The sequence below is a fragment of the Pristiophorus japonicus genome, chromosome 6, assembly GCF_044704955.1.
Source record: "Pristiophorus japonicus isolate sPriJap1 chromosome 6, sPriJap1.hap1, whole genome shotgun sequence".
NCBI lineage: Eukaryota > Metazoa > Chordata > Chondrichthyes > Pristiophoridae > Pristiophorus > Pristiophorus japonicus.
This window is the reverse complement of record NC_091982.1, coordinates 181,186,766-181,199,962: the sequence shown is the minus strand read 5'-3', so window position 1 is coordinate 181,199,962 and position 13,197 is coordinate 181,186,766. Positions and strand designations below refer to the sequence as shown.

Below are 13,197 nucleotides of genomic sequence, written 5' to 3'. Positions count from 1 at the left end.
GAGATAGGAGGAGGTGTGGCAGTATTAGTTAAGGAGAATGCTGGAGAGGGAGGATGTCCTGGAGGGGTCAAGGACAGAATCTATATGGCTAGGGTTAAGAAATAATAGAGGTGCCAATACACCACTAGGTGTATTCTATAGTCCACCAAATAGTGGGAATATTGGGAGGAGCAAATTTGTAGAGAAATTACAGAGTTGTGCAATAGTGGGGGACTTCAACTATCCTAATATAGACTGGGATCATAATAATGTAAAGGGCAGAGAAGGGAAGAATTTCTGAAGTGTGCTCAGGAGAACTTTCTTGATCAGTATATTTCCGTTCCGACGCGGGAGGAGGCATTGCTGGATCTGGTTCTGGGGAATGAGGTGGGTCAAGTGTCAGTTGATGAACATTTAGGGAACAGTGATCATAGTATCATAAGGTTTAGATTAGCTATGGAAAAGGACAGAGAGCAATCTAGAGTAAAAAATATTTAACTGGGGTAAGACTAATTTCAGTGAAAAGAAAGAAAGATTTGCATTTATATAGCGTCTTTCACGACCACCGGACGTCTTAAACTGCTTTACAGCCAATGACGTACTTTTGGAGTGTAGTCACTGTTGTAATGTGGGAAACGTGGCAGCCAATTTGCGCACAGCAAGCTCCCGCAGCAGCAAGTGATAATGACCAGATAATCTTGTTTTTATTATGTTGATTGAGGGATAAATATTGGACAGGACACCCGGGATAACTCCCCTTCTCTTTGAAATAGTGCCATTTGATCTTTTACGTCCACTTGAGAGAGCAGACGGGATCTCATCCGAAAGACGGCACCTCTGACAGTGCAGCACTCCCTCAGCACTGCACTGGAGTGTCAGCCTAGATTTATGTACACAAGTCCCTGGAGTGAGATTTGAACCACAACATTCTGACTCTGAGGCGAGTGTGCTACCCACTGAGCCACAGCTAAGACTATACCACAGATTAGGACTTGAACCAAGACCTTCTCAGTCTTTTTAACAGTGTGACATTCTGAAATGCATTTGACAGTGAGCTATTGGAGGAAATTAAATAACCTAGTTGATCTCCCATAGTGTTGCTCATGGAGAGAAAAGACCCAAATGCATTGTTCAGATCAAGCAGGCCCTGGGTTGAGGAAATAATTGGACTTAGATGGAAAAGAAGAATTGTGGAGGAGGGAGGTGGGACTGACGAGGAAGGAGTGGAGCAGAGCGACGGAGAGGGGGAGAAGGGCAGTTGAAAGGAAGGAGGAGGAGGGCAGGAGGTGGAAGAGAGCGGGGGCGGGGGGCGGCAGTGGGTTGCAATGCTAAAAGACAGGGAAATTACCTCAATGTGGGGGCAAGGGAGGTTCCAATAGTTCCCCTTCCCTGTTTTAAGATTCTGAGAGGGGGAACAGGACTCTGCCCCATGGCTGGAAGGGTGTGTATGTCATGCTGAGATACTCTTCCCTTCTGCCGGGACTGATTTATGGCTCAGCATGCATTGTGGGTGTTTTGATGAGTTCCCCTTTCCTGCAAAAAAAAAGTTAATCTGCTGCCAAGCAGCAAAACCAAGTGGTAATTTCATCATCATCATAGGCAGTCCCTCGAAGCGAGGATGACTTGCTTCCATGCAAAAAAGGGATGAGTTCACAGGTGTTTCAATGAAGAACCTAATATTCCAGATCCCGAACTACATCGTGAAGGGTAGAAGATGCTTGTGCTTGAATTTTTTTAACGTGCGGTGGCCATTGCACACCAGCCACCACACGGGCTTGACAGAGCTAGGTCTTGGTCCAGTGGCAAGGATTACCCAAGACTAACTGGAGACCAGCTCTGCTGCACAGACCGAGCGCGCACACATATCGCAGTGTGGGCTGGCCAGTGCTGCCCCTGGGCCCTCGCCTCTTCTTGGCTCCAGATTCACGCCTCTTCTGGGCCCTGGTCATTTCCCTCTACAGACTCTTGCTGCTGCTTCGTCCTTCCTGCTGTGCCTGCCAGCACTGCAATCAGCGACCTGGCTTCATAGCCGTCGCCCTCCTGCAGCAGCACGCGCTGCTCCCTGCAGTGGTACGCCGCTGCACGCCGCTCCCTTCAATGGCCCCAGCCCGCAAGACCATCAGCAGGCTGGGGCCATTGGAGGGAGCAGTGCGCGGCCGCTCGGCCTGGAAATCGGCGCGGTCCCAGCCTGCAAGATAGTGTTTGCACTATCTCTGACATTCCCTGACGTTCACTGACAGCGCATCACCTGCCTATGACATTCCGTCCCTCATGGTGACTGACATCGTTCCCATTTCTCGTGAGATTGCTGTTACTTCTCCTGACAGTCCCACGCTGATGATGTCCAGGAGTGATCCCGTAAGGTTAATGCTCTCCCCACTCATTGCCATCATCTGAACCACATCTGTTAGATCCTGCACCTGGCGAGCAGGGTAGAGCTCTCCTTCCCCTCCTTCCCACGGGTGTGGCTTGCACCCAACTACTGGGACCCGCAGCCTTGGAAGGTGGGGCTCTGGGTGTGCCTCACTGCACCACACCACTGGAACCCACAGCCTCAGATGGTAAGAAACTATGGAATGTCCCACCAACACTCAAACCACTAGTCACGGAAGGGGCTGGCACCTCATTGGGCAGCACCTGCACTTCCACCAAAGTCAGTAAAACAGTGGGAGATTCATCCATCCCCTCCACCTCACCTCCATGCTCTTGGTCTGGAGGATTGGAAGATGCTCTCCTCTTCAGGCTCGTCCTCATCTGAATCAGCTTCAGCATCGTCGGGGTCGGCCTCAAGTTCTGCAAAATATAACAGAACACAGATTCAACATTAGTGAGGGACGAATAGCTCAATGAGTTTGCCCAGCAAGTAGATGAGTCATATACACCAGGAAGGCTCTTGGTTTAACCCTGAGTCTGTGCTGAGATAGCTGATTTCAAGCAGAGTATTGACTGGGGGTGCTACAATTGGCTTCAATGTAGGGGGAAAAGTTCAACCAACATTCAAACAGACACTCCTTTTAATTGAGACAAATCCAATGGGCTGCAGAGTGCAGGAATAAAATCATTTATTTAAAAAAATATTATTTCTAGTGCACCACAATATTTTTAAGTATAGCAGATGAAAATGTTTTTTTTTCAACAGAAAGGTTTACTTAAAGCATTTGAAGATGGAGATGGAAAGATATTCTTCAAACTATGGGAGCAGCATATTTCACCTCAAGTTAGAGACAATGAACAACTGCCTCAGAAACTGGAGTTTCATCTTCAAGTTCATTTTGCCATCTTTCCTTTGAAGAACTCTGTAGGAAAGCCAGTAAGTTACAAAAAAAAGTACTGATTTAAATCTTTTGTTTTCATATGGCTAAATAGGTGTCACCAGATTCTGTGAATGTTGTACCAAAACATCCCTGTATCTTTTGTAAATGCTTGTAATCAACAATATTCATTTTTTTAAATAGTCATTATAAAGTAAGTGTAGCAGAGTATTTTTTGTTCAAAGTACACCCCTTTTTATTAACAGAAAATATTTTTACCAGCATTTATTAAGATATGTGTTGGAAAGTTATTTTTTAAAAGTATATATTTTAAAAGTTATCACTGCCATGAAGATCTTGATTAAGGCCTCCCCCTCTCTAATAGATCACTCTGCTGGCACCAACTCTGAAGAATGTCCCTGTATATTCTCGAATGATTCCATCCAGCAGAAGTTGTGACTACAAATTAGTCAGAGAGCTGTCCGGGAACTGATTCACTCTAGGAAACAACAACAACTTGTATTTATATAGCGCCTTTAATGTAGTGCAACGTCCCAAGGCATTTCATAAGAGTATTATGAGACAAAAAAAATTTGACACCGAGCTACATAAGGAGAAATTAGGACAGGTGACCAAAAGCTTGGTCAAAGAGGTAGGTTTTAAGGAGCATCTTGAAGGAGGAAAGAGAGGTAGAGCAGCGGAGAGGTTTAGGCAGGGAATTCCTGAGCTTAGGGCCGAGGCAACAGAAGACACGGCCACCAATGGTTGAGCGATTAAAATCAGAGATGCTCAGAGGGTAGAATTAGAGGAGCACAGCCATCTCGGGGGCAGTTGTGGGGCTGGAGGAGATTACAGAAATAGGGAGGGGCGAGGCCATGGAGGGATTTGAAAACAAGGATGAGAATTTTGAAATCGAGGCGTTGCTCAATCGGGAGCCAGTGTAGGTCAGCGAGCACAGGGGTGATGGGTGAGTGGGACTTTGTGCGAGTTAGGACATGTGCAGCCAAGTTTTGGATCACTTCGTTTACATAGGGTAAAATGTAGGGTAAAATGTAGGCGGCCAGCCAGGAGTGCGTTGGAATAGTCAAGTCTAGGGGTAACAAAGGCATGGACGCGGGCTTCAGCAGCAGATGAGCTGAGGCGGGGCGGAGACAGGTGATGTTACGGAGGTGGAAATAGGCAGTCTTAGTTATGCTGCGGATATGTTGTCGAAAGCTCATTTCAGGGTCAAATATGACACCAAGGTTACAAACAGTGTGGTTAAGCTTCAGACAGAGGTTGGGGAGATGGATGGAGTCAGTGGCTAGGGAACGGAGTTTGTGACGGGGACTGAAAACAATGGCTTCAGTCTTCCCAATATTCAATTGGAGAAAATTTTGGCTCATCCAGAACTGATGTCAGACAAGCAGTCTGACAATTTAGAGACCAACGAGGGGTCGCGAGAAGTGGTAGTGAGGTAGAGCTGGGTGTTATCAGCATACATGTGGAAACTGACAGTTTTCGGATGATTTTACCAAGGGGCAACATGTAGATGAGAAATAGGAGGGTGCCAAGGATAGATCCTTGGGGGACATCAGAGGTAACGATGTGGGAGTGAGAAGAGAAGCCATTGCAGGTGATTCTCTGGCTACGATTAGATAGATAAGAATGGAACCAGGTGAGTGCCGTCCCACCCAGCTGGACGATGGTGGGGAGACATTGGAGAAGGATAGAGTGGTCAACCGTGTCAAAGGCTGCAGACAAGTCAAGAAGGACGAGGCAGGATAGATTGTCACAGTCACAAAGCTTTAAAAATAACCAAGCTTATTTGCATTACCAACATGTCACTGTTGTGAAATGTGCAGTTCGAGTTGAATACTATTTATAGGTTATAAAGGGAACATCCAATCTGTGCTACACTTGACTTTGGAGCAGTTGATATTGGCAGTGAGATCAGAACATAAGAAATAGGAACAGGAGTAGGCCATACAGCCCCTCGAGCCTGCTCCGCCATTCAATATGATCATGGCTAATCTGATCATGGACTCGGCTCCAATTCCCCGCCCGCTCCCCATAACCCCTTATCCCCTTATCATTTAAGAAACTGTCTATTTCTGTATTAAATTTATTCAATGTCCCGGCTTCCACAGCTCTCTGAGGCAGCGAATTTCACAGATTTACAACCCTCTGAGAGAAGAAATTCCTCCTCATCTCTGTTTTAAATGGGCGGCCCCTTATTCTAAGATCATGCCCTCTAGTTGTAGTCTCCCCCATCAGTGGAAACATCCTCTCTGCATCCACCCTATCAAGCCCCCTCATAATCTTATACATTTCGATAAGATCACCTCTCATTCTTCTCAATTCCAATGAGTAGAGGCCCAACCTACTCAACCTTTCCTCATAAGTCAACTCCCTCATCCTCGGAATCAACCCAGTGAACCTTCTCTGAACTGCCTCCAAAGCAAGTATATCCTTTCGTAAATATGGAAACCAAAACTGCACGCAGTATTCCAGGTGTGGCCTCACCAATACCTTGTATAGCTGTAGCAAAACTTCCCTGCTTTTATACTCCATCCCCTTTGCAATAAAAGCCAAGATACCATTGCCTTCCTGATCACTTGCTGTACCTGCATACTATCCTTTTGTGTTTCATGCACAAGTACCCCCAGGTCCCGCTGTACTGCGGCACTTTGCAATCTTTCTCTTTGATTTTTTTTTCTGCCGAAGTGCATGACCTCACACTTTCCGACATTATACTCCATCTAATTTGGAGTAGAAAAATATCTCCCAACACTGACAGCATAAACTTAAATACTGGTACAAAATTCACAAAAATATTTGTCTCCAGACCTAATTGACAGTTGAACCACGATTATTTCCATGGTGCATCACTCTGTACTTATGACCATAGATATGATAAACAGATACTGCTGCAGGGATACACTGGCAAGATACTTCAAAATATTTACAGTGGCATTTGTATTTTAATACTAAAGCAAGTAGATTGGTAGCTTGTAGCAATAGACTATGCTGAGCTAATAAAATCCAACTTTTTCTTAGATCAGCAATTCCTAAGTACATAGTCTGGCCACTCCACCAGCATCTTATAAAAATTGTATCCAGCAGATGGTGCTGTTCTACCTCGAATAGATTTTTTAAAGTGCCATATTATCGCTGAGAAATTGTCCATCAAGGTTTCTCCGCCATTGTTTGTGAGCATGTAGCTCGGTGATATCAGATGTGTCAGAGAAGATCTCCTAGTGGTTCAAGGCAAGTCATACAAACCAGAAGGACTTGGGTTTAATTCTTGGTCTGTGTTGCGTTAAGTTGATCTTAGCTCGGGTAGCAATCATAGAAAATGATTCACTTCAGTGAGATACCGGAAGGTTGCCATTGATCATAGAACCATACCCAAACAAGAGTTAATATTTTCAGAAAGGGTGGGGAGAAAATTGGGAAACAACTTAAAAGAAAATAGTATCCTAAAACATCACAAGGCTGAAGTATTCAGCCAAAAGTGCCAAGTAGATGATCCATCACAGCATCCAGTCTTCAGCCAATTTGATTCACTCCACGTGCTATCATGAAACGGCTGAGCACACTGGATACAGCAAAGGCATTGGGCCCTGACAACATCCCGGCTTTGGTGTTGAAGACTTGTGCTCCAGAACTAGCCACGCCTCTAACCAAGCTATTTCAGTACACTACACTGGTATCTACCCGACAAAGTGAAAAATTGCCCAGGTATGATCTGTCCACAAAAAGGACAAATCTAAACCAGCTAATTACTGCCCCATCAGTGTACTCTCAATCATTCGCAAAGTGATGGAAGGTGTCGTCGACAGTGCTATCAGGTGGCACTTACTCACCAATAACCTGCTCATAGATGCCCAATTTGAATTCTGCCAGGACCACCCAGCTCCAGGCCTCATTATAGCCTTGGTCCAAACATGGACAAAAGAGCTGAATTCCAGAGGTGAGATGAGAGTGACTGCCCTTGACATCAAGGCAGTATTTGACCGAGTGTGGCATGAAGGAGCCTTGTAAAATTGAAGTCAGTGGGCATCGGGGGAAAACTCTCCACTGGCTGTAGTCATAGCGAACACAAAGGAAGATGGCTGTGGTTGTTGGAGGCCAATCATTTCAGCCGCAGGATATCGCTGCAGGAGTTCCTCAGGGCAGTCTCCGAGGCCCAAACATCTTCAGCTGCTTCATCAATGACCTTCCCTCCATCATTAGGTCAGAGGTAGGGATATTCGCTGATGATTGCAGTGTTCAGTTCCATTTGTAATTCCGCAGATAATGAAGCAGTCCGTGCCTGCATGCAGCAAAGCAAGACCTGAATAACATCCAAGCTTGGACTGATAAGTGGCAAATAACATTCGCGCCACACAAGTGCTAGGCAATGACTATCTCCAACATGCGAGAGTACTACATCCCATTGGCAGTACCAATGTCGAATCCCTCATCATCAACATCCTGAAGGTCACCGTTGACCAGAACCATAACTAAATCATCCACATAAATACTGTGGCTACAAGAGCAGGTCAGAGGCTGAGTATTCTGTGGTGAGTGACTCACCTCTTGACTCCCTAGAGCCTTTCCACCATCTATAGGGCACAAGTAAGATGTGTGAAGGAATGCTCTCCACTTGCCTGGATGAGTGCAGCTCCAACAACACTCAGAAGCTCAATCATCCAAGGCAAAGCAGCCCGCTTGATCGGCACCCTAGTCACCACCTTAAACATTCACTCCCTCCACCTGAATTCCCTTTTTGAATTCCCTTTTTGATTTCTTGGTGACTGTCCTGTAGTGATGGCCTCTAGTTTTGTTATTCCTCACAAGTGTGAACACTTTCTCTGTGTCTACTCTATCAAAACCTTTCATAAATTTAAAGACCTCTATTAGGTCACCCCATCTCCTTTCCAAGAGAAAAGAGACCCAGCCTGTTCATCCTTTCCTGATAGGCATACCCTTGCATTTCCGGTATCATCCTTGTAAATCTTTGATGCACCCTCTCCAGAGCCTTTTTATAATATGGCAATCAGAATAGTACACTGTACTCCCAAGTGTGGTCTAACCAAGGTTCAATACAAATTTCCACCTCCAAGTTCCACTCCAGATTCACACACCATCCTGATTGAGAAATATATTGCCATTTCTTCATTGTTGCCGAGTCAAAATCTTGGCACTACCTACCTAACAGCACTGTGGGAGTACCTTCACTACACAGACTGCAGCAGTTCACCACCACCACCTCAAGGACAATTGGCAACGATGCCCACATCGCATGAATGAATTAAAAGAAAAACTTGTACATGAAGGATAAAAAAAGAAAGAACTTGCATTTATATATGATATATATTCATGACCTCAGGACATACCAAAGCGCTTTACAGACAGTGAAAAGAACAGTGGTTCTTCTCAAGGGCAATTAGGAATGGGCAATAAATGCTGGCCTTGCCTGCGGTGCCCACATCCAATGAACGAATTAAATTTAAAAAAAGACAATTAATTACTTTTGAAGTGAAGTTACTGTTGGAATATAGGAAACATGGCAGCCAATTTGCCCACAGCAAGATCCTACCATCAGCAATGTGATAGTGACCAGACTTTTTTTTTGGTGATGTTGGTTGAGGGATAAATATTTTCCAGCACACCAGGGAGAACTCCCCTGGTGTTCTATGAAATAGTGCCATGGGATCTATTATGACCACCACCTGGGAGTGCAGAACAGGTCTCGGTTTAACATCTTATCTGAAGGCAACACCTCCGACAGTGCAGCACTCCCTTAGTACTGCACTGCAGTGTCAGTCTAGACTAAGTGCTCAAGTCTCTGGAGTGGGACTTGAATCCACAACCTTCTGACTCGGCGGGAGAATTGTATCACTGAGCCACGTTTGACACACTTTAACATAACATAGCTGTGCTAGAAATAATGTGTGTCTACTCAGGTTTTTCCTTCCCAGAAACAATGATGATCCTTGCCTTTAAGGATTGAGATAAAATAAATAAGAGTCTGCATGGGTTAGAGTAGTTCAGCCTCCAATGAATCTTTTTGTCAGGAAAGGAAGAAATAAAAAAAGTTAGAATTCGGTGTTACAAGTGGACAGATATTTTGTATTGATGCTTTCTTGTATCTTGAGAAAATAATCAAGGTACCTAAATCATTCGTGAGAATATTGAAATGCTTCCTCAGATCTTTAAAAGCGCAAGTAATAGCATATGAAAGAGGTTCAAGTCTTAGGAAATTCCCATGCTTTTTATTACAGATTCTCAGCCAAGTGCTGTGCCTGAAAGAGCTCTTGGTAGATCCACCTGGTGATTTTCTATTTCTGTTTAGTACATACAGGTAGCAACTACTGCATAGTTTGACTCGCGTCCCACACATAATATAAACAACAAATGAATTATTATTCTTCCTGTTCTCCCAGCCCAACAGGAACAACATTTCTCGCACTGGTGTCTACATTTAGGGCCCAAGTTTCCACAAGAAAAAAAACGGGCGCCCCTCCGAGCTGGGCGCCCGTTTTTCGCGCCTAAAACGGTGCCTAAAAAAATCCTCGGTATTCTCCACCTACTTACAGGTCCTGTGGCCCTCGGCGCAGCCAGCACGAGCTGTGGGGGGGCGGAGCCAGGTCCCGGCGCTGAAAACAGTGCCGGGACCTCTGCACATGCGCGCTACAGTCGGCACGCAAGTGCAGTAGCTCCAGGCGCCGAACTGTGTGGGAGGGGCCCGAAGCACGCAGCCCCTAGCCCTGACCCAATGGCCTCACTGGGGCTGCGTGAATGAGGCTCCTCCCACGGCCAGCTCCTGCTCCCCCCCCCGACCAGACCCGACACTCGCTCCCCCCCCCCCGACCAGACACCCGTTCCCCCCAACCCGAGACCCGCTCCCCCCCCCGACCCGACACCCGCTCTCCCCCCCCCCCCCGACCCAAGACCCGACACCTGCCTCCCCCGACCCGACACCCGCTCCCCCCCCCCCGACCCGACACCCGCTCTCCCCCCCCCCCCCCCCGAGACCTGCTCCCCCCCCCCCCCCCGACCCGACCAGAGACCCGACACCCCCCGACCCGAGACCCGCTCCCACGCCCCCCCCCCCCACCCCCCCGACTGACCCGACCCGACCCCGCTCCTGTTCCCCGACCCGACCCCCCCCCCCCCGCTCTCTCTCCCCCTCCCGCTCAGCGGCACGAACGGCTGCAGAATTCTCCCTGGCTGAAGCACTTTCACACAGGTAGGAAGATGGTTTATTTAATCTTTTCTTGGCTTATAAATGTTTATTCAGGTTGGATTTATTTGTATAATATTTGTAGAAGTATAAATAAGGATTTATTGTCGAATTTAATGAGTTCCCTTCCCCCTCCCCCCCCCCCCCCCCCCCCCACCTCGGTCTGGACGCCTAATTTGTAACCTGCGCCTGATTTTTTAATGTGTCGAACAGGTTTTTTCAGTTCTACAAAAATCTTCACTGGCTCCATTCTACTTTAGTTTGGAGTACATTTTCACTGTGGAAACTTTCAAATCAGGCGTCAGTGGCCGGACACGCCCCCTTTTGAAGAAAAAATTCTGTTCTAAACTAGAACTGTTCTACCTGACTAGAACTGCAGAAAAAAAAATGTGGAGAATTGCGATTTCTAAAATAGTCCGTTCTCCACCAGTTGCTCCTAAAAATCAGGCGCGAATTATGTGGAAACTTGGGCCCTTAAACTCTCATTCCATGTTGTTCATAGGATTAAGGGAGCGGCTCACATTTAATTAGTTGCAATATGATTGCAACATATTTGCTAACTGAAGGTTTGTCACTAATTATTTTCAAGTTCTTGATGTACCTTGAGTTTTAAACATCACCTTTTGTAAATGAAATGATGTTGAATTAGTGTTTATAGCACGCACCTATATTTCTGCTAGGTTATGGGAGGAGAAATGGATCTGATTATATGACAGTAGAGTGATTGTGGAAAGAAATCGTTTTACAGCCTTCACATTCCATCAGCATATGGTACAATTGAGTGCAAGTCTTGTACATTTTTATCTGATCTATGTCTTTAGTTTTGTTAATTTTTGGTTAAATTTTTTAGTGAAGGGCAATCAAATTATGTTAGTTGCTGAACTGAAGTTACTGCTGCAAAATATGAATGTGGCAAAGGAGAGCAATGTTTAAAGGACTATTTTGTTGCATTTTTTTATATTTGCAAATGTATAAACTGTACAGAATTGATAGTGATGTACAATTCTTTGCTGATGAATCTTATAGTTCAAGATTTTTCTCAAGACTTTAGTCTTGTACTTAAGGCATAAAGGCAGTTTGCATAATCCGACCAATTGTTCTAAGATCTGAATCCTGTGCCATTTTGCATGCCATTTAAGGGATAGCTTGCCCAGGATTGTCAATTGCCCCTCTAATTGTGGTTTGTAGTACGCCATAGTTCATGAGATGCCCACATTTTATCTTTTCTGAGAGGCAGAAAGTACCATTTTGTCAGACCAATACATTTAGAATAAAACTACTTGTCAGATTCATGTACAGGTTAATTTAATATATAGAAGTAGTGAGACACAATATCTACAAAAACAATAAAAGTGGTCATCCATAAGGAATTAAAATATCCTTTTAGAAAATATTTTTCTCACAGTTTTGTAAATGACAGAACTTTTGGATGATTGTCCTTCATAGACCTTCACACAGCCTTCAGTCGAGGAGCAAATGGAATCAAAATCAGAGGGGAAATTTGTAGAAAAAAAAATAATTGGCATGGTTGATTTCCTGAGAGATTTCAGACAGCACTTTGAAAGTCATATATGCATTGGTATAATATGGAAAATAGTTATCATACTAGACTATAGAACCAAAAATTGAAATGTACTTAGTAAAATTCATCTTTCAAATACTGATTTCTATTTAACAGGACAAAGATGATGTGGTTGATAGAACATCGAATTTCAAGAACTATCTAGAAACTAGAGGTGCTGCATTAAGTCAAACAACAGAGTTCTTGCCCTTTTATGCACTGCCATTTGTCCCCAATCCCATGGTACATCCTTCTTTTAAGGAGCTTTTTCAGGTATGAGTTACCCGCTTTGTGTCGTAGTTTACTTGATAATTATGTTTTGCGAACAGGTGACTTATCTAGATGTACAACAACTTCTCTGCATTTTGATGGCTATTTTCTTCTGTGGATAGGAGAAATCTCACAAATTAGACAAATTGCAGAATTTGCCTCTATCCATAAATGTAGTCAATGAAATATGGGAATCTCCATGCAGATGGTGAAAAAAGACTGGTGCTGAAAAAAAGCATTATTTTCCTCAGGACACTGCTGAAAGAAGATTTATCTGGTATCCGAGTCCTGTCTTTTGTGAATAATATTGTTGTATACTAATGGTGTAACATTTCCACTGATCCATTGAGATAGACGGTCATGTGCCAGTGTGTGAGCCCATTTTGGAGCCCTTTAAAGTTTAGTCTAATTGAAGACCACATTAAGTTGCAATGTGGTAGTTCCTTGTGGAGATCAAGAATGCAATCTTTATATGAAGATACAGGTAGCAGTTCTTTTTATTTAGATTTCCATAGACCTTTTCGTCTGTTTAATTAATATTTCTGTGCTTCCCTTAATGCATTAATTGATATTCAACAAGAAAGAAAATACTTGCATTTAGATAGTGCCTTTCGCGTCCTCAGGACATCCCAAAGTGCTTTACAGCCAATGAGTTAATTTTGAAGAATATTCTCTTTTAGAAACATAGAAAATAGGTGCAGGAGTAGGCCATTTGGCCCTTCGAGCCTGCACCACCATTCAATATGATCATGGCTGATCATGCAACTTCAGTACCCCATTCCTGCTTTCTCTCCATACCCCTTGATCCCTTTAGCCATAAGGGTCACATCTAACTCCCTTTTGAATATATCTAACAAACTGGCCTCAACAACTTTCTGTGGTAGAGAATTCCGCAGGTTCACAATTCTCTGAGTGAAGAAGTT

The 13,197-nt window shown here is 44.6% G+C and overlaps 1 protein-coding gene across 6 annotated transcripts in view; it reads left to right on the top strand.

Annotated features, from left to right (window-relative positions):
* The window catches only part of LOC139265897 (lisH domain-containing protein ARMC9), a 182,921-nt gene that overhangs the window by 51,372 nt on the left and 118,352 nt on the right, over window positions 1-13,197 (top strand). For all 6 annotated transcript variants that reach the window (XM_070883456.1, XM_070883460.1, XM_070883459.1 and 3 more), the window contains exons 5-6: window positions 3,119-3,289; window positions 12,122-12,277. In XM_070883456.1, the coding sequence (XP_070739557.1) occupies window positions 3,119-3,289; window positions 12,122-12,277 (327 nt within the window). The remainder of the gene's footprint in view (window positions 1-3,118; window positions 3,290-12,121; window positions 12,278-13,197) is intronic.